General features: G+C 42.9%; 1 protein-coding gene across 3 annotated transcripts in view; it reads right to left on the minus strand.

Annotated features, from left to right (window-relative positions):
• NEURL1 (neuralized E3 ubiquitin protein ligase 1) overlaps positions 1-22,712 on the minus strand; it is a 281,015-nt gene that overhangs the window by 94,794 nt on the left and 163,509 nt on the right. For all 3 annotated transcript variants that reach the window (XM_073354469.1, XM_073354467.1, XM_073354468.1), the window contains exon 2: positions 3,833-4,074. In XM_073354469.1, coding sequence (XP_073210570.1) covers positions 3,833-4,074 — 242 coding nt within the window. The remainder of the gene's footprint in view (positions 1-3,832; positions 4,075-22,712) is intronic.

The raw sequence follows: 22,712 nt of genomic DNA on the forward strand, positions 1-22,712 counted from the left end.
AGCTCCATGCCGTGCCACCCTGAAGGCCTCCTGCATGGTTCTGAGCACTCTCAGCTCCCACTGGATTGGGTCCTGTATGTTCTAGAATAATTTAATCCAACACTAAAAATGTTTGCCACTTCTGGGTAGGACATGGCATCTGCATAACAGCACACACATCACTGCAGAAAAGGTTAAAACATAAAGTAAAAGAGACTGTATCAAGTTAAAACTACAGGGGGAATATAGTTAGCCCTGGCGCACGAACTAAATTCCATTTCTGGGGTAATTACATTCTGCCTAGCAAACCTACTCTTGGCAGACGCACCAAAAAATCTTTTCTGGTCAGAGGATTTTACATCTCATATGAAAGATGGCACCTGCAGCAGCCCATAGCACTGTGCTAGGGCATTGGTTCTTTCTTGACTCAGGGTGCCTACTGAAAACCATTGCTGCTTCTTACAGCACCTTAAGGCTTTCCTAAGAGGTCTCCCAGCTACGTAAAAAACAATCTGGCGCCTGCTTAACTTGTCAGATGGGATGATATCACAGCCCTACGGTAGCTGATTTGGATGCAGCAAAATGCAATAAAGCATATTTAATTACATTAACTATATAAACTGGAAATGACAGAAGTCCATTCGTCGCTGAAAAACTGGGATTATTTATTGCAGCAATTTCACTGCAAATCCTAAATCCTCCTGGAACCTAGATAATTATGGCCTCATTGTACAATTTGCTACACAATCTCTTGCCAATATTTTACACTAATCACATGCTACCCAAGTAAATATTCATATGGCGATATAGGGAGTATGTCCCATTGTATTCATCAGCCCTACAAATAACCAGTTGCCAACACAGGCTGACTATAGGTAAACTATAGGTAGTATCAGGGTTAAAATCTAGTGTAAACCCTACCAAGCATTTGCATGGCTGGACACCCAAACACACTAATTTTTGCTTAAAAAAAAAAAATAAGGCAATGATTAATGATGGGCCAAATCCTGTACTCAGCAAACACCCCTATTTGACGGGCTTGGAAGGTCCACAGGGCGTGGGATGGGGAGGGAACAGGCCTCTGCTATGCCTAGACTGTCAAGCAGTAGCTAAGGTGTTCCATGATAGCTATCACAGTCTGGGGCTGCTGCTTCCTACATCCCACCTCCACAGATCCACTAACTCTAGCCCGAGCCACACCCAGTGCCTGGAATTCCACCTCCGAGAAGCTCCATCAGAACACAGATCCACATCACACCAGACATCTTCACTTGCTGGCACTCTGGCCTGCCGAACAACTCTGGATTCATTGCCCTCTGGGCTTCTTAGAAGACTTAGAGCAGCAGAGAAGGGTGTAGGACTAATTCTGAAATGACATCTGGCAAACAGGATCAAATCCCACAGCCCCTCACTCAGTCCTGTAGTGAGAGTTTTGCCTGAACAGGAGGAGCTGCAGGATTTGATGCATAGAAAAGAAGTTGGTGAGAATCTGACATAGAAAACACAAAAGCTTAGAGATGGCAGTTTGGGGAAAGAAAGGAAAGAAAGACTGCTGGAAATGGACTCAGCAGAAAACAGACACAGAAAGGCAAAGGCATTCTTCAGATTTATGTCAATCCCCAAAGCATTTTTCTGCTTATGCTTGTTGATTATTCATGTGCAAAATTCCCATTACTTTCAGTGGGAGCCCTGTTCATAAATCCCTTGTGCACAGATGAAAGTCCTGCCCGCTAATCCTTCATGTGCGTTTTATGGAAGATAAAATCCTAATATACATGGTCAAATACAAACATCGAGCTTCCTAGGTAGGGACAGGAGAACTGGTTCAGAACATAGAAATGACCCACAATCTTTGCCTAAAATGCAAACCTTTGGTGAGGTTTTTCAAAAACAAAATAATTAGTTAACTCTCATCTCCCATCCCAACCATCTCATCATTTGTCAGGGTCATTTGTCTCTGCATTTCCCAGCTTCCGACCAAAAATGCCATGCAACTAGATCAGTCCTGCTGCATTTCCAGCCTGCATGGAAGCAGGAAGAACCAAACAGAAAATGAATAGAAGCCTGTGTGAGGGATTTTTCCACCCAAGGGCCAGAGCCAGAGAGGTGTTGAGTTCTCTCATTTCCTACTAAATTCAGTGGGAATAAATGAGGAAGCTTGGCACCTCTCAGGAAGCACTCAGCTCCAAGTTCAGGTTCCACATTTGCAGACCCAAGAGCTTTGGATATTTCAGAGACTCCCTCAGTCTTTTAAGGTCTTATCTGAATTGAAAGGAAGAACCTCTGAGCCTTTGGATGTACCCTAAAGGTGGTTCAGCCCCTAAAGAGCTGTAACTAAACCCCTTCGGCTCTCAATACAAGGAAGAGCACATGATCTACAAGTCAGGCTGCATGTGGTTTGAGTGAAGGCTTTGGTGCAAAGGGATATCTGGCCAGGAGAAGTGGTGTCCTCCAGGAGAAGCCCTAAGGACCAATCTGTGTCGCCCTTCAGTGCACATTCCACAAAGGAGGCGAATCAATCTGGTCCCAGTGAGGAAGTAGGATTTCTGCAACCTCGTCTTCTCTGACCTTGACAGATGCAATCTTGGCCTGCTCATATCCCCATTGCTGCAAAGATCATTCTCCTGGCCCATCGCTCTGATCATGTGACCCTTCTCTCTGCATCCCTCTACTGGCTCCCCTTTCTGTATCACATCAAACACAAGCTGCTTGTCTTCACTTTCCAGGTCCTTCATGACCTATACCCATCCTACTGATCTCTCATGCGCCATCTAGACGTCCATTCCCGCCTCCGACCGGCCCATGGTGCCGGTCTCCATCACCCACTAGTTACATTTTCAAGCAAACATATTTGTGCTTTCTCATGTGCTGCCCCTCATGCTTGGGAGGAGCTCCCTGAAAACATTGGCAAAGCGACCATATTACCCTCTGTCACATCCCTCCTTAAAATTCTCCTTTGCTGCGATGCCTACAAAAATATAAACCTAAACTAGGGTTAGGCTGCTGGTGTGCTGACAGCGCTGCCTGTCATGCTGACCGGTATTGTCTCATTATTTCCTTGTATTGCCCCATCTATCTATACCTTTCTCTGGTCATATTGTAAGTTCTTTGCGGCAGGGACTGTCTTTTTGTTCTGCATCTGTACAGCACCTAGCAAAGTAGGGTCCTGGTCTATGACTAGGGTCCCTAGACACAATGATAAATGAAATAATTAATAAGAATACTAATAAAGCACCAGGATGGCACAGGCATGAGGTCTGTGAGACCAAGAGCCTAGGATTCTGCATTCCAGGAATGGGATGGAAAACATAGGAACATAAGAATGGTCATATTGGGTCAGACCAAAGATCCATCTAGCCAAGTATCTTGTCTTTCAACAGGGGCCAATGCCAGATGCCCCAGAAGGAATGAACAGAACAGTGAATCATTGAGTGATCCATCTTCTGTTGCCCATTCCCAGCTTCTGGCAAACAGAGGCTAGGGTCGCCATCCCTGCCCATCCTGGCTAATAGCTACTGATGGACCTATCCTCCATTAACTTATCTAGTTCTTTTTTGAACCCTGTTATAGTCTTCACAACATGCTGTGGCAAAGAGTTCCACAGGTTGACTATGTGTTGTGTGAAGAGGTCTGGTACTAGACCTAAGACTCCCCAATGGGCAACCTATCTCAGTGTTGATATACACTCACTACCATGAGCCATACTTCCCTCACCCCAGACTCCCATCTATGCTTTTCTGGGAACTATGTTATATACAGGTTTTGCTATAACTCACTCAGATTTTACACCTAGTCTTTCCTGACAGTACTTGAGGCTGTTACAACAGCAATGAGGGAGGAGTCATTTACTCACCTTTAACCTGACCTGCTCGTAGATCACGATAGGCCTGTTGCTGAAGGTAATGGCGTTGCAGAAGCTGGCTTGCCGCTTCACTGCCTTCTGTGCCGTGTCCATGATGATCTGGGACCCCTTGGCATGGGGATGGAAAAGTAGCGGGCTGATTGACAAAGCTCCGCACTGCGTGATGGGAAGACAATGCTTCTGCTTGTGGTGGCATCGGTGAGAGGAAGCCGGGAACGGTCCACCTATAGAGTCTGAGACAGCGTTTAAAAAAAGTGACACTTTAAATCTGATCTGAGTAATAATGGGAATCTCTCAGTGCCAAATCACAAGGCTAATTTACAGGGAACTGCAGTGTGAGATAAGAGCTAGTCTCAATGCCTACACTGTAAATCACTAAAAAGTCTTTCTACAGTATCTTGAACATAATAAATGTCTATAACCATATAGACAGCTGCCCTCTAGACAGTCTGATGATGCAGAGCATGACACGGGGAAAGCAGCTCAGCATCGGAGTGCATGGAAAGTTTCAGGGACACGTTTTCAGAAACAGAGGTCAAAACTCAGTTCTGAAAATTTACTTGCAAATGTGCACGTGCAACTGCATACCATTCAGGTGAACACATGCACAGACGGCTGGTAGTCCCCACTTCCAGACCGCTTCCCTGCCCATCCACCACCAAGATGCACCTACACCTGACCTGTCCCGCCACCCCTACCTTCCAACTGCAGCCCCACCAGTCCCTCCCCTTGGTTTGCTCCCAAAATGCTGCTGTATCCAGCATCCTCCTGCACCTTGCCCGTTGTCTCTCTCTCCACTCACACTCTGTAATGCCATGTTCCAGTAACCTCCTACTGCCAACCCAGCTGGTCTCCTGCACCAACCAACATCCTTCCTCCCTGCTTTCTCCCCCCATGCTTCACCAGCTGCAACCTTAGGTGAGCTACCATTTTTACACCAAAAAGAAAAGGAGTACTTGTGGCACCTTAGAGACTAACAAATTTATTTGAGCATAAGCTTTCGTGAGCTACAGCTCACTTCATTGGATGCATGAAGCTTATGCTCAAATAAATTTGTTAGTTTCTAGGGTGCCACAAGTCCTCTTTTTCTTTTTGCAAATACAGACTAACACAGCTGCTACTCTGAAACCTACCATTTTTACACAGTCATTCAGGAATGAGGAGCTAATGGTTATGGTGGAGCAGGGGAGCTAAGAGGTGCATGAAGCAGGGCAGGGATTATGTGCATGTCTAGCCAGAGATCCAAAGAGACAGTTTATCAATTAATTGACCTGGTCACTGCAGTAGCTTTATTGGTTCATGAATGAATTGATTCATCTTCGTTTCTTCATAACATACAAAGCATGCAGCAGTTTGAACACAAAACAATCATTATGTCAAGAACAAGTCATCTGCTTCTTTCTCCACATGCACAATACTGTGTATATGTACACTGGCGGAAGGGTCCATAGAAATAAGATACAGACTGTCAACAGAAATAAATTGATTTGATGGTACATGAGAAACAACCAAAGCAATGTTAACTCATGTGTTAACAATGCCATCCTGCTGTGTCAGTTTATTTAATAAATTACACACAACTAAATATCAATAATAAATTCTGTAACCTTCAGACTGCATGGGCTACATGGAAGTAAGCATCAAATGAAAACTCCTTGGGTAGTTTAGTTGGCCACAATGGTGCTTTTGTATGAGTACCGCAGAGTCATAAAAATTACTTGGGCAAAACTATAATTCTGCATTATCTCTAATCTAGACAGTAACAGATCATCAGAACTGGACCCCACTCTTTCCAGACATTGTGGTAGTTCAAATCTGTATCTAGACTTGGTTTCTTAAGTCTGTTATTGTACTGGGTCTGAACCAAATCCCCAAACTTTGGAAAAGTTTTGATTCTAATCAGAACTGTAACTCAGCCTCTTTGCTAGTTTAGATGCAGACCCAAATTGCTCTTAATTCACCCTTTCATCACTTTCTCACTACTACCTATAGATGTGGCAGAAATGCCAAAATCTAGGACTTGTAAAACTAGACCAGGTATATACAGGCGAAGAAAATGGCTGTAGGTAATAATCCTGCTTTAGCAGGGAGAGGGACTGGGGGACATACAAAACACACAGCACTTTCAACACAAAACACTCATTATATTGAGAGTAAGTCATCTGTCTCTTTTTCTCATACGCAGCCTGGTGTGTGGGCATGGGGGCGGGGCAAGGATGTTCATAGAAATCAGATAAAGAATACCAGTTGAAAATACTTGATTATTTGACCCAATGGATTGGGAGCAGGTGGCTTGCAGAAGTAACAGTTTGCGTGTGGCGTGTGTGTGGGGAAGGGCAGCTGGAAAAGTATGGGGAAAGCACAGGTGGAGCAGCCAACAAGAGAGAGACAGAGATTAGTATTTTCTACAGAAATGTTGGTCAGATGTAATATGACTGATGGGTTCATGTAGTCCAGTATCTTGCTCTGACAGTGGCAGGTATTTCAGAGGAAGGTGCAGAAAACGCTGCAGTAGGCAGATATGGAATAAGCTGTGGAGGTTTCTTCCTAAACCCGTATGTAGTTAAAGGCCCTGAAGTGTGAGGATTTACACCCCTTCTAAAACTCTTAGATTTTAAAAAAATCATAACTCTGGTTATCCATATAAATGTCCAATCCTTTTTTGAATTCTACTACATTCTTGGCCTCAGTGATATCTTGTGGCGATGAGTTCCTAAGGCTAAATGTGTATCCTGTGAAAAAATATTTTCTTGTATCAGTTTTCAATCTGCTTCCTTTCAATCTCATTGAACACCCCCTTGTTCTTGTATTATGAGATAGTACCCGATCTACCTTATCTATACTATTCAGTATTTTATTGTGTCTGCTCATTGGTCTCCTTTCTAAAGTAAACAACCCCGTCATTTCAATCTCTCTTCAGATGGAAGAGAGGCCTCTAATTTTTTCCAGGCCTCTAATTTTTCTCATTGCTCAACCCTTAGTTGCCTTTCTATTTCTGATATATCCTCCTTAACAACAGAGGCCCAGATCCTCAAAGGCCCAGATCCCATGGATGGGAATTAGGCGCCTAGATATTTTTGAGGGTCTGGGCCAGGGTGACTAGAACTGAACACAGTATTCCAGGTGAAGAACTCCATCTCTAACTTCTAGGACTCCTCTAAAATATGCATAGTCTTTTTGCCATTTGTGCAACGAGCCATGTGCTCCCAGTTCTTTTGAGAGAATATAGTAAATTATTTGGTTTCTAGCTAATTTAAAGTCAATTAAGTTAACTTTATTGGTAAAATGACAGATTCCCAAAAGCTAGATCCACCTTGGGAAAAGCTGCATTGACAAAGCTGCATCAGAGTGAAATTTTCCCCACAGAAGTTCACATGAACATTTTTCAGACTAGCAGCCGTGTTAGTCTGTATTCGCAAAAAGAAAAGGAGTACTTGTGGCCTCTAAGGTGCCATAAGTACTCCTTTTTATGAACATTTTTGCTATTCCATTCTGAGGCATATCAAATTTTCTATTTCATTTGCTGTAAAATTTGCAAATTAAAAATGGCAAATATAAGATGTTTACCAGGTGAACTGATGTTTACCTTAAAGAAATACTGAATTGTGGTTTTTTTGCTCAGGAGTGAGAATTTCCCCATTTTTACACAAAGTTCCTGGTTTTGGTGGAAAACCCCACAAAATTTCAATTGCTTTTTCCACAAAAATGGACCATTTTTGAAAATGTACAGCGAGATATGAAAAATTCTGGTTTTGACCATTTCTAGTTTTGTCTGAAATTTTCACACACCTCTGTGTGTTGGTTTCCAAAAGATACATGTGTGTGAAAGAGAAGAAAGTAACAGGAAATAAGGTAAAAAGAAAAGGAGGACTTGTGGCACCTTAGAGACTAACCAATTTATTTGAGCATGAGCTTTCGTGAGCTACAGCTCACTTCATCAGATGTTTACCGTGGAAACTGCAGGTAATAAGGTCATAAGGTCATCATTTCAAGCTGCCTTTTCTGGCTGGCTGAAGTGATCCCACCTAACTTCACTGTGTGTCCTTGAAGTAAGTCATACGTAGTTGATCACACTCAAAGGTCTCATTGGCTTCAGACACCACAGTTAAAAGCAGAGTAAAAGAACCTAAACAAAACATCAGGATCCGTCTCGGAAAAATCAAGGACAAGACAAAGGGGGAGTGATAGGGAGAGCTGTGTCTACTGTAGAAAAGAGTGAGGGCTGACATGATTACAGACTATAAATAAGAGTAATATATTACGATGAAAGGGAATTATTCACCACCTTGGAAGATGGCAGGAAAGGAGCAATGGCAGAAAGCTAGGGAAGGAAGTGTTTAGGTTAGCTGTTAAGAAATAATTCTAGACAGTGAGAGGAATTTAGCAGTTGAACAGATTTCCAGGAGTGAAGTCATTTTCACTGTGGTGATTCAAACAGAAGAGAGGATAAGATAGTGAGAATGAGGCAGTGTGTAATCCTGATAAATGAAATGGGTCAGATTAGGTGAACCAAGTATTCTTTTCTGGCCCTACAGCCCAGCATGATTCGTTATGATCCAGCCACATCTGCCAACAAATTTAACAGTCAAACTCAAGGACATAAAAAGGATTTGGAAACATTTTACTAGACTTGCATTGAGAAGCCGAAAGCTTTAATCTTATTGCCATGATTATAAGAACAGCTGTAGCTCTCTGAGGGACATCATGCCCTTTTAAAACATGGAAATGGAATGACCAAAACTGCTCACAGTTTTCCAAACAGGCTCCAGTAACAATGCTGCATATGTCCAATGCATCTGCTGTAGGAGCATTACACAGCCCTAGGGAGCTGTGCGATTCTACAGAAACAATATTAGTAGAACACTTATTTACAGTGACAATTTGGCACTGCAGAAAGCAAACAGGAATGAAGCCATCTTAGAACAATGCCTGAAAGGCTCATAATGTGACCTTTGCATTTCAAACAGACACTCAGTGCAACCCACAAGATCACAACCCTCAGGAATAGAGAAAGTTGACTTGGTAGTAGAATCCACATGCAACAGGTTATCAATACAAACAGAGAAGGCGATTCCCTTCTCCCATACCTTATTTAAGGACAAAATCTTTGGGTCCTTACTCAGGGAAGACTCCAATTCAATGGAAGTTTGCCTGAGTGAGGACCTCAGGAAATGGTCCTTAATAAAAAAGCGTGCCCAGACATTAATATGGTTGGTGCCTTGCAGTAATAATGGTAGTGATGGGCCAGATACTAAGGTCCTTACTCATTTTTTTCTGGGGCAAAACTTCCATTCCAAAAGTGAGTTAGTGTGATGGCCACCGTCTTGGCCAAGACCACAGATCTTCAGAGCTAAAACCATGAGTATCTACAGCTTGAGCTAACAGAGGTGGCCTCTGTAGTTGGAGGCTGCAGCAGACACATCCCTCTATGGATTGGGCACAGAGGAGCATGCGTAACAAACACCATCAAGGGGGCTATACTAGCATGTCAGGATTTGGCTGAGTACACCTAACAGAAACCCTTTGTTAAAAGTACTGAGGCCTGATCCACAGTCTAAACTTCTCCATATTCCCAGATTAAAAATCACTATGATATTCTGCATGCTGATTGCAAACACTACTGCTCAGGTGATGTATACAGTAATTTTAGATCCCGCCCCACCGCATGGTTCAACTGTGTGATATGGAATTAAGTTAAATTTGTAAGGCCAGATTCTCGGCTGATACAAACAGGCATAGCTCTGTTGACATCAGTAGAGTCACAGCAGCTGAGAATCTGGCTCATCAAGCTCTGCTCCAACGTATCTTAGGGTACGCCTACACTACCCACCAGATTGGTGGGCAGCGATCGATCCAGCGGGGATCGATTTATCATGTCTAGTCTAGGCGCGATAAATCTACCCCCCGAGTGCTCTCCCATCGACTCCTGTACTCCACCGCCGCGAGAGGTGCAGGCGGAGTCGACGGGGGAGCGGCAGCAGTCGACTCACCATAGTGAAGACACCGTGGTGAGTAGGTCTAAGTATGTTGACTTCAGCTACGTTATTCACGAAGCTGAAGTTGCATAACTTAGATTGATCCCCCCAACCCCCAGTGTAGACCAGGGCTAAGGAAGACGGGAACAGTTGCTCAGAAACAAACTTTGCAAAGAAAGGTAGATTTGAGAGAAGGTGGAAATTTGAGAGCTTGCTCAAGGACAATGCAAGGTTCTTACTACACAGTGTGACTTGTAAACCAGCAAGGAAGTAACACTCCCAAGTGACAAGATGGTGTTATGATGACACGTTATAATTATAACAACAGTCTGTATCCCCCAGGGCCTCCACAAATGCCACAAGTCAACAGGTCACAAGAACAAAATCACAACTGTACTAAGACACCACCCCCCAGGTATTTGTATCTGCCAAATTGCTACAAATACAGAGAAACCCCATTGACTCGAGCAGGTTTCCTCCAGACTTACAACAGCATTGCTGAGAACAGCATCTGCCCCACTGTGATGAATAAAAATCAGGACAGACCAAAATTTTCACATCACACCTGACAGAGGCTGCAGAATGCAATGTTGTTATAGCCATGTCGGTCCCAGGATATTAGAGAAATTTTGGGTGAGGTAATATCTTTTATTGGACCAACTTGTGAGAGAGACAAGCTTTCAAGCTACACAGAGTCATTTCAGAAGTTAACACAGAAACCAAATGCTCGGTTTTGTAGGAACATCCAAGGGAGGAGACGAAGAGGGAGGAAACCTTTGGGAGGTGGGCCTTTTGCACATTTCTCCACACTCGTGTGTTGGAGGACGGAGTCACAGGCCACAAACCCACAGATTCCATGGAACCTGCACTAATTCCAGGTGAAGACAAGGAGGCTTGGTCCATTTGTAGGCCCTTCTGTGTGCCCTTCTTCCTGCCCACTCTCTTTGGCAACATGTCTCCATTGGAGCCAGCCGCTCTCCCACTGTGAAAACATGCTAGAGCTGTACCACATTTCTGCCTTAATCTCTGCAACACCAGCAGGGAGACAGTGAGCTGATCCCCTCTACCCCCATGCATTCCCAGATCTGCTGAGGGGCCTTCATGGACTCCCGATGAACTGGCAGAGAGGGACACTGCCGCAGAAGTGGCTGACTTCCCCTTCTACTTGTGACAGATGACCCTCCAATCATGGACTTCAGGGGCACAATCAGGCGTACCATGATTTATAATTCAGATACATCTGAGCTCTTGATGTTCTCAGCTTAATAAAATGCACTCATGAAGCCTGTTAGCATTCTTCCCCAGCAGCACCCGTGCGCTGTGAAAATTTGGCTATGAAAAAAGGGGTTGTTTATCAAAAAGGTTGCTTAAGGGTTGGTTTGTTTTTTTAAGAACATTTTTCCTATTGAAATTGTTTCGACTGACATGGTTTGTGTGATACTGTGTGGAGAACAAAAAAAAGTTCATTTCAGATAGCATCCCACCTACAAGGCATTCAAGAAGTGCTTTGCAGAGAGTTAGAATCAAGAGACACTTAGAGATAATGGTCTTGGGTGTAAAACCTGAAGAGAAGTGATTGCAAGCACATCACAGCGACTGCCATGCAAGCAGGAACTGGAGAAAACAATTCTGTGTCCAGCTGCAGAGGAAGAGAAAAGAGCTGAGGAGTACCAGTAACAGAGATGACCGTACCAAGTATCAGAGGGGTAACCATGTTAGCCTGTATCCACAAAAACAATGAGGAGTCCGGTGGCACCTTAGAGACTAACAGATTTATTTGGGCATAAGGTAAAGGTAATTTTCCTTGCAGACTAGTTACAGTGAGAAGGAATAGACCCAGGCAGAAAGGGAGAGTTATGATTGTTATCTTCTCATCTGAAGGTTAAAGTATGATTTGTAATCTATCAGGCTGCACCATGACATATATAACAAAGACAGAAAGGGAAGAAAGAGAACACGTGTAAAAAAAATGCATGAGAAATAGGGTTGCGTGAGAGAATGTCTTGCTCTGGCAGTGTGTTTATGCTGCAGAAACAAGAGATCCCTGCCCTGGAAGAGCAAGCGTGCTGCAATCAGAAAGAAGTTGCCGATGGGTTGGAGAATAGGGAGACAATTTCCACTGTGGAGAATTAAGATTAGTGAGATGAAGCCTCAAAGGGATCAATGAACTGCATTTCTGCTCCTTGGTACGTTACCCACGTATGTACACCAAGATACCGAAAGGATCAACGTGATTGTTAGTAAAAGCCTGGGAAGAAACTATGATCATTTCTTGTTCTAGAGCTTCAGATTTTGCCTTCAAGAATTCATGGCAAACTACAAGATAGACACATTACTGAACATGAACAGTAACTCATGGGCAAGGGAAACTCAAAACGGGTCTCAAAACCAATTTTCCCACATATAAACTGTCTCAGGAAAGAGTGTGAGGGATGTGGGGGAATTGTAAAAATACTATAAAGGACTACTAGGTTTTCCTACTTTGCCACAGCAAACATGTTTTTTGTTCTTGATGGAGCAAGAAACTGCATGTCTCCAATGTGAGTCTAAGTCTCCCTGTGCCTAGTACACCAAGTAAAGTGTTTAAGAACAACTCCTTCCCTCTTAAAGGTTTACTACTCTTTTGACACTGCCAGGTCATTGTCACCAGGGGTTACTACTGACCATATAATTACCAAGACAAAAACTACACATTTCCAGAAGGAAAAATACATAGTTTGGTATGTGTCAGATGGGGTCTAAATTAGGCGTTGGGATCTAAATTAGCTGTTACCACTCAAGAAAGATCTTGGAGTCATTGTGGATAGTTTTCTGAAAACATCCAAAAAATGTGCAGTGGCAGTCAAAAAAGGAAACAGAATATTGAGAATCATTAAGAAAGGAATAGATAATAAGACAGAAAATATCATATTGCCTCTATATAAATCCATGGTACACCCACATCTTGAATACTGCGTGCAGATGTTGTCACCCCATCTCAAAAAAGATATATTGGAATTGGAAAAAGTTCAGAAAAGAGGAACCAAAATTAGGGGTATGAAAAGGCTGCCATATGAGAGAGATTAATATGACTGGAACTTTTCAGTTTGGAAAAAAGATGACTAAGGGGGGATATGAGAAAGGTCTATAAAATCATGACTGGTGTGGAGAAAGTAAACAAAGAAGTGTTATTTACGCTTTCTCATAACACAAGAATTAGGGGTCACCCAATGAAATTAATAGGCAGGAGTTTAAAACAAACAAAAGGAAGTATTTTTTCACACAACACACAGTCAACCTGTGGAACTCCTCACCAAAGGATATTGTGAAGGCCAAGACTATAATAGGGTTCAAAAAAGAACTAGATACATTCATGGAGGATAGGTTCATCAATGGCTATTAACCAGGATGGGCGGGGATGGTGTCCCAAGCCTGTGTTTGCCAGAAGTTGGGAATGAGTGAAAGGGAATGGGTCACTTGATGATTACCTGTTCTGTTCATTCCCTCTGTGGCATGTAGCATTGGCCACTGTTGGAAGACAGGATACTGGGCTAGATGGACTTTTGGTCTGACCCAGTATGGCCGTTCTTATGTTCTTAATGCTAAATAGACAAAGGCCAACATAGATGGGTTCAAACTGGAACACCAGATCCAAATCACCTTCAATATTAGGCTAGATGGGGTTTTAACTTTGTGGGCTAGATCTGAACCTCCACTCAAAACGGTGAAATAGTTCAGCTCCACATTTCAATGTCACAGCTCACGTCCATTTCTAGTCAAAAGCACAGCTACACCAAACAGCTGTTTGGAATGCAAAGGGTCCCCATGGAAATGGAGGTGTCATCTTACCCAATATGTTATGGGTGTATTTAAAGATTCAGGAACCTCTGAACATGGAATCATCCTTATCCAGAAGTTTGGGGCTATGGAATACAGTGTGGTCCAATGGACAGGGCACAGAACTCAGATGCACAAGACTTGCATTCTACTTCCCATCTTGGCCATTGATTTGAGCAAGTCTTTTCCCCTCGATCTGCCTCCTCTTCCCCTACTCTCTTTTGGTAGCATGCTCTGTTTAGGTGGTAAGCTCTTCAAGGCAGGAACTGTTCCCCACTAAGTGTCTGTATGGAGCTCAGCACCGTGGGGCCTGAATATGGCTGGGACCTTGAGTTACTATCATCATACAACTAAATAATATCAATTCAAAAATGACTTCCCAATCAGCAGGTTGCCAGGGTGATTTTTTTCATAGGGTTCAGCTGCTTTTCAATTTATCCCTGATTTTCTCTGCCTTTCTGGAGCTTTAAAATCCCACTTCTTCCCGTCCCCAACCCCCAGAGGCATGTTCTGCCCTGCAATAACCCTAGTTATTTTATGGTTGAGCAGATTCTTTCACACAGCATTATATTTTCTTCAGTACTCCTTCATTTTCTAAGATGTCTGCTGTCTCATGAACACAAATGCTTAGGACATTTGAGCAGGGTTCTTCTCTGCTTCTTTTAAACGTACTTCTCCCAGTTACATTCACTGGATCTCCTCAATGGCATGTGATTTCTCTCTCACTTTTTTTATGTGCACTTTGGCAACATGATAGAAGGACAGATTATACACCTGACCTGAGGAAGCAGTATGGCCTAGTGGATATAGTACTGGACTTGGATTAAGGAGGCCTATGGAATATTCCAGCTGTGCCACTGACATGCTGCATGATGGCATGCACATACGCTCAGCCCCGCACTCCCAGCACCCCTGACGGTGATCACGTGGGCACGCACGCCCAGATCCCCAGGAGTATGTTTTGGCGAGTCATTTCATCTCTCTGTTACTCCTCCGACTTCTTGTTTATTCTAAGTTCATTGGGTCAGGGACTGTCTTTTCTTATGTGGTTGTACCGTGCCTACCACAGTGAGAACCTGATCTCAACTGGTGCCTCTCGATGTTACCATAATACAAATAATAGTGAGCTAGACGGTACTGACTACAGCCAAAAGTAATTGATACTGCATGCTCTGCCACATCATGCTCTGCGGCACCAATGAATACACAATACTGGCAAATGAGATAGTTGATCAAACCTACTATTTTCCAGTATAGATGTTGGGACATACTATGACTAGACCAATACTGGGACTATGGTTTAAAGACTCATCTCAAAAGTTACCCTTCCAAATAACATACGTGCCCACCAGTGACTCAAGAGGGGTTGTGAGTCAAAGTTCTGCGGTCCTCTGCTTGTCTAAAGGAGACCAATCTACTAACAAAGCTGCATGATCTCAAGTAGCATCTATCGTACTATGCTAGGCAAGACAGGTACACCCAAAAGAATGGCCATGTTCTTGCGAAAGGACATGTTAACCAGATAGAATGGCAGCCCCTTCTCGCTCTCCACCTGAAGCCTGAAAAATATCTGAAAGCTTTAGCTAAGCAAAAAGATTAAAGACTTCCCTTGTTAGCTAAGGGATGGTATCTTTCAACAGACAGCTGTTTGTTGTATAGAACAAAAGCAAATCCAGCCGCTTAAAAGAAAAAAACCTTCCCTTTATAAATGTGAAACTAATGTTTTAACTTGGCATCTTCAACAGCTGTACTGTTTGATTATTAAGTGTCTAATTCCTATTCATTAGAGGAGTGTTTATTCAGTGTCTCTTGCAGTCATTCACAGCAATTTAGTCATTAAAATGGCACAGTATTATGGAAGGAGTGATGGTTCTGCTTTCGGCTCAGCACAGTGCCCAGACTGGGGGAAACTGGGGACAAAGAAGAATATTAAAGGTACTTTTAAAACCTTTCACTGGTGAGATCTTACCGTCATAATCCTTATAGGATCAACTGGCCTCCTTTTTTCATTCACTTAGTCCAGTTAACATTTATTTTTGAGTGGGGCACGCTTATTTCTAAACCGATTAAACAGACGTTCCCCTGGGGATAATACTGATTTTTGTTAACATAACCTTGTTCTTTTCAGCACTGGTTAGATACTGTGGCTAGCTGATGAGACAATCAATAAACTAAACCCTGATCTGAAGCTGCCATCTAGGGTGCAAAGATAGTTCAGTCTCCATTATCATTTTTGTCCTCTATCGGGTGAGCCAACAAGGGTAGGAAGTAGTACTGCAAATACTACACTGAAACTGCTGCCCCATTTCAAAGACACCACAGGACAGCCGCTACGTGGCGCTTTAAATGAAATACACAAAATTGTCACTGATACTCATTCAGATGCCTCCGCCTGTAACGTCATCACCTACATTGTATTCATTCTGATGGTCACATGTAAGAAATGATTAAACCCAGACATTCTTGTACAGATTTTGTTAAGGTAAGCAGTTTCACATAATCTCTCTGATCTATTACGATATGGCCACTCAGATACAAGAGGTGGAAACCTGGCCTCAAAAGGGACTTTAGTCATTTACGTCAATGGGACCAGGATTTCACCCACGGTGTTTGCAGTCTGACCTTTACTGTTTTAAAGGAAAGGGTGAAAGGAAGAAGCAGCTGTGACGGACTTGGAGCTGCTCTGTAATAATTTATGAATACGGTATGTTGATCTGGTTATTAGGCTGTTTACTGAATCAATATATTGGTTTAGCGTAACAGCAGGCTGGAAACAAGCAGGAAGGAAAAATAACAGATCGAGATAAGCTAGCCCTTAGCAAACACTGGAGGGTTGTTACAGGACAATGGTAGAGGCATTGGCTCTGAGGAATCTGGCTCGACACCCTGCTGACTCTCTTGGATTGGTTTTGTCCAGAAGGGCTAAAGCCCAGGAACTGTCAAGAACATATGGACTTGGCATGGATTAAAATGGACATTTTCCCTCTCAGGAGAGGAAATAGCTGTTGGGGAGTGGTCAGAGAAACCAGACTGACACAAGTACAATGCCGGCAGACCCCGGTTGTTGACAGCTAGGACCTTTGGAGCTTATTGCATGAGCCTCTACCGGATGAGCTAAACGACACCTGTCTCTTAGCCAAGGCTGTAGCAGGCTCATCAATCTCTAGTTGGTCTAGCCACCACTAGAGTGGGACAGAGTGCCACATCAAGCAGGCATAGGTTACACAAGCGCCCACTGGAGTGTCTGAAGAAGCAAGGCCTGTCTAAGCCATGCTTTAAGTAAGGGCGACATGCATGGATTCTGTTCTTTAATAGGAACAGTAAGAACAAAGCACTTGGAGAAAAAGAATTAAAAACTTTTTTTTTTTTTTTTTTGGTTTTAAGGCAACATTCTGATCACTGTATACCACTGGCTCCTGGAGGGAACAATCACAGGTGGCCATCCAAGTCAGACCTGCCAGGAAAGCACAGATGACACATTGGGTACTGCAAGCCGGGGCCTGGCCTATTCCACTGGTGGAGAGATAAAGCCATGAGGCCTGGCACCTGAGGCGGTGCACTCAAGACAGACCGGAAGGGGGTGCAGTTAGCCCTGCAACCATGACACGTAAATATATACAGGACCTGGTTCTGCTTTCACTTACTCCTGATCTACACTAGTCTAATTACAGTAGTGTAAAACCAATGTATAATCAGGGCTGTCCATAGGCATATGCAACATATGGGTTGCATAGGGCACCCGAAAATTTGGGGCACCCCTGAGTCTTAGTGTCCACCCTCCTGCCTCTTCCTATCCCTGTTCTAATCTGACCCTTCCTGAAGGCTCCCACCACAGCTGGCTGCTGCAGCCTGGTGAATCTTCCTCCTGGGGCAATCTAGTACTTAAAAGTGAAAAAGCCTGCCAGACCTATTAGCACAAAATTAAAAATGTTAAAAGAAAAGGAGTACTTGTGGCACCTTAGAGACTAACCAATTTATTTGAGCATAAGCTTTCGTGAGCTACAGCTCACTTCATCGGATGCATACTGTGGAAAGTATAGAAGATCTTTTTATACACACAAAGCATGAAAAAGTGGGTGTTCACCACTACAAAAGGTTTTCTCTCCCCCCACCCCACTCTCCTGTTGGTAGTAGCTTATCTAAAGTGATCACTCTCCTTACAATGTGTATGATAATCAAGGTGGGCCATTTCCAGCACAAATCCAGGGTTTAACAAGAACGTGGGGGGGGGGGGGGAAGGTAGGAAAAAACAAGGGGAAATAGGTTACTTGAATAATGACTTAGCCACTCCCAGTCTCTATTCAAGCCTAAGTTAATTGTATCCAATTTGCAAATGAATTCCAATTCAACAGTCTCTCGCTGGAGTCTGGTTTTGAAGGTTTTTTGTTGTAATATCGCAACTTTCATGTCTGTAATCGCGTGACCAGAGAGATTGAAGTGTTCTCCGACTGGTTTATGAATGTTATAATTCTTGACATCTGATTTGTGTCCATTCTTTCTTTTACGTAGAGACTGTCCAGTTTGACCAATATACATGGCAGAGGGGCACTGCTGGCACATGATGGCATATATCACATTGGTGGATTTGCAGGTGAACGAGCCTCTGATAGTGTGGCTGATGTTATTAGGCCTTGTGATGGTCTTGTGATCTTCTATACTTTCCACAGTATGCATCCGATGAAGTGAGCTGTAGCTCACGAAAGCTTATGCTCAAATAAATTGGTTAGTCTCTAATGTGCCACAAGTCCTCCTTTTCTTTTTGCGAATACAGCCTAACACAGCTGTTACTCTGAAACCTGTCATTAAAACTGTTAAAGAGCCATTTGAGTGGTAATGAAACCATTTAACAGGCATTTGCCAACCCTCAGGTATATACTGTCAGTTTCTGAATTTACTGTCAAATACAGTTGTGCATTACTGTCATATTTACTTCGAACATGTTAGTCTACAGGACCTTAGTTTAAAATGTTCTTTAAAAATATTTCATTAGTGTGTTGCTGAAGATTATAAAAATCACATCTCTAAAAAATCATTGCATAGATTTTTAGATGCACAATCTGAGTATTCATCTTTAGCCTTAAATGTTTGGCTCTTAAGATATATAGTTTGTTAAATAAATTTTTCAAAAGACCACCCTTATCTAAAATACACATGCAAGCCCAGGCTGCCGTTGGGCATAGGAGCACCAGTTTAATAATACTGCATAGGGCCCCATAAATCCTAAGGGCAGTCCTCATCAGAATCGGGCCAACTGGATTAGACAAAGACAGCAACTCTCACCCAGAATTGTGCAGTAGATGCGAGGTCTCCAAGGAATTATACCAGTTGTATATTCAACAGGTGAGCAATTTCTCATTATTTAAAAAGCATTTTACCCTTCAAATTATGAAGGGAGGCATGGAAACTGATTGGTCACATAAAAGAAGAACAAGGTCTCGCACAGTCTGAAATTAGTGGTCTGTAAATTCAGAACAAAAGGAAACATTACTGCAGACAGCATGTGGGCAGCCTATGGCATTCATTACCACCAGAGGCCAGAGAAGCAAGGAGTTTATTTTACCAAGTTTAGATAATCTTGTGGCTAATAACATCTCTAGTTATGCATAATAAGATAAGAATAATCAAATCTCAGGCTTCAGGGTAGCTCAACATAGGGACAAAAGGATTTTTTCTCCTTCTCTCCCCAGGTACAGCACTAAAAAATTAGATACATTATAGAGAGACAAGGTGGGTGAGATAATATCTTTAATTGGAGGTAAAAGATATTACCTCACCTGTCTTGTCTCTCTAATATCCTGGGAGCGACACAGCTACAACAACACTGCATATGTACATTATTTGAGTTATTCTGCTTTCTTTTGAGCATCACGTACTGGCACAGGTAAAATGACTTGACAGACCAATAGTCTCATACAGCATAAAAGTGCTACAATATTCATGAGAGAAAGGAATGCAGAATAGAAAAATCCCGAGATCTCAAGCTGAACTGAAGCTAAGCTTATTTTTCAGTTGAAAAAGTTTAGACAAGTTTCCTCAGGTCTCATTTACCTTGACACACAACTGATTACTGACCATTACTGAAATTCATCTCCAAAGTCTCAGCTACTGTCTTCAAATCCCATGAGTCCTATGGCAGGCTGAGAGAACATACTGGTAAAACAGCAGATCAAAGCAAGAAGAGACCCCCAAGTGTTACACACTTGAAACAGCCCACTATGATATCAACAAAGGGAGAGTGGGTCCTGCTGAATATTGAAAAGCTAATTTCGGGGCCAGGAAAAGGGAGATGAGGGGCTAGTGACAGGTCATGAAGAAACTGCGGAGCCATAGGAATGGAAGAATTGAGTCAGGGAAGAGAGAAAGAAGGATCTGCATGGGTTGAAGGATCTGAAGAGAAGCATATCCACTTCTTTAGGTGCACTGGGGGGGGGGGGGGGAGAGGGGAAGGAGAAAAAAAAGAAACCTCCGATGATTCAGTTAGTATTAGAAACTTCAGCCAAGTGTCTAGACTTTTCAGGGTTTATCCTAAATGTACCTCCAAATATTTTGACGTACACGTATCACTAATATCCTCATAGCACCAGAGACACTGTACACGCTCCCCAAGTCTCATTTCACAGCATGCGTGTGTATGTGCACGTCTCCAAAGAGACTCTTCCGAGTACAAACACTTCACCAATTTTTGCCCATCACCTCATATCCAGAAGGCTATTCTTTCCCCTGTGGTTTTAATTGCACACAGTATTCTTATCACTTCCTCTCCTAAAGTGTCGGGTAGAGTTCCTGTGAACTGTTAAACAGCCTCCATCCTTCACCCCAAAGGTAGCTGCATTCAGCACAGCACCCACTCTCAGAGGGTTAAGTACAGTTCAGACTTCAAAAGCCAGCTGCATAAAAGCCAGAACCCCACTGCAAATATTTTATGGCCACGTAGTATTTCCATGGACTACAAATCAATGTAAAAGATGTTTTCCTTTCTTCAGGAGGCCGCATATACACTCTGTTTAAAAAATATGCATTCCCTCTGCTAAATATAAATCCGTAGGGTTTTTTTTTTTTTCCTTCCAAAAGATTAACTAGTCTCAGTATTTAGGGAATTAATTCTGGAGTCCTTGTAAAAGTGCCAGTATTCTCTTCCAATTTAAATATAATTTAATGGAAAGTCTATCCTGGGCATAATTTCCATATACACTGCAATAAATTGGACATCATAATATTAAATTTCATGGAAAATAGGAGAAAGAATACATATGGATCTGTCAGGGACAAACCCTTTGTACTTGTCAGGAAGAAAAGGAAGGTGGAAGCATCAATAGAGAAAACAAAACAGGACCATGGAACAGTCATGAAAACTAGCATGTAGGACCAAATGCAAAGAGAACATGAGTTACATGTTGGGAAGTGGGTGAGAGTCAAAGTCTAAAACGGGATGACTTACATGCTGAAGGGCTGAAAGCAGGTCTACGTTATAGAAGCTGAGACTCTGGTCCAATTCTGATCTCAGGTCCTCCTCCTTTAATCTCCATTTACACCTATGTGAGATCAGAATCAGACCTCTAGACTCAACTCTGAATTGGACCCACTGTCTCTCACTTTAAAAGGTTTGTTTTGGTTTCTTTGTGAGCAAAGTTGTCTGGTCTGAGATAAATTACTTTCCTCTGGTGCAGATATAAGTCCCTGTCCAGACACTACCTCCCTCACCTGGCTATCTTTTACACTCCTGCTCCTAAAAAGAAAAGGAGGACTTGTGGCACCTTAGAGACTAACCAATTTATTTGAGCATAAGCTTTCGTGAGCTACAGCTCACTTCATCGGATGCATTCAGTGGAAAATACAGTGGGGAACAGAGAACCTGAAACAGCGGGTGTTACCATACACACTGCAACGAGAGTGATCAGGTAAGGTGAGCTATTACCAGCAGGAGAGCGTGGGGCGTGGGTAGACCTTTTGTAGTGATAATCAAGGTGGGCTGAGGCACAGCGGGGGAGGAGGGGAGAATAGTTTTACTTTGTGTAATGACCCATCCACTCCCAGTCTTTATTCAAGCCTAAAGTTAATTGTATCCAGTTTGCAAATTAATTCCAATTCAGCAGTCTCTCCTTGGAGTCTGTTTTTGAAGTTTTTTTGTTGAAGAATTGCCACTTTTAGGTCTGTAATCGAGTGACCAAAGAGATTGAAGTGTTCTCCGACTGGTTTTTAAATGTTATAATTCTGCTGTTCCTCAGACATTATTGTCAACTGCTGGAAATGGCCCACCTTGATTATCACTACAAAAGGTTCCCCCACCCACTCTCCTGCTGATAATAGCTCACCTTACCTGATCACTCTCGTTACAGTGTGCAAGGTAACACCCATTGTTTCATGTTCACTGTGTATATAAATCTCCCCACTGTATTTTCCACTGAATGCATCCGATGAAGTGAGCTGTAGCTCATGAAAGCTTATGCTCAAATAAATTTGTTAGTCTCTAAGGTGCCACAAGTCCTCCTTTTCTTTTTGCGGATACAGACTAACATGGCTGCTTCTCTGACTCCTGCCCCTGTTTCACTTCTCCCCACCAGTGAATTGGTATCAGTGGATATTGACCCCTGTTGTGGGACAGGAGTGTAACCACGACTCCACAATTCCACAGACACAGAATTTACAGCTCAATTCACCCCCTGCTGCAAAACTGTGCTCCAGATTCTCAGCTTTCTTTTTAAGATTATATTTGTAGCTCTTGTGCAGAGATAAGCACAACCAGAATGAAACAATAGCTCGAAAAGGTTGGAACTGTCCCATTCATCTCAATCAGAGCCCTGTAGATTCTGTACCTGCAGAATTTGGCATCTTTCCCCCAAGGTGGTTATTATTTAACAATTAGATTGCAGTAGTGCTTAACAGCCACAACCAGGTTGGGCTTCATCATGTTAGGTGCTGTGCAAATCATATGGTCAAAGACAGTCCCTGCCCCACAGCGCTTACAGACTAAAAGATGCCATGGAAGTTAGTATTTTCACCACATCCTTTGCCATTTTGCTGCACCAGGTGTCTAACATCTTGTTTTCTGCCTGCCTGCCTTTAGTTGTCTTTTGCACTCC

This window comes from Lepidochelys kempii, chromosome 7 (genome assembly GCF_965140265.1).
Source record: "Lepidochelys kempii isolate rLepKem1 chromosome 7, rLepKem1.hap2, whole genome shotgun sequence".
Lineage (NCBI taxonomy): Eukaryota > Metazoa > Chordata > Testudines > Cheloniidae > Lepidochelys > Lepidochelys kempii.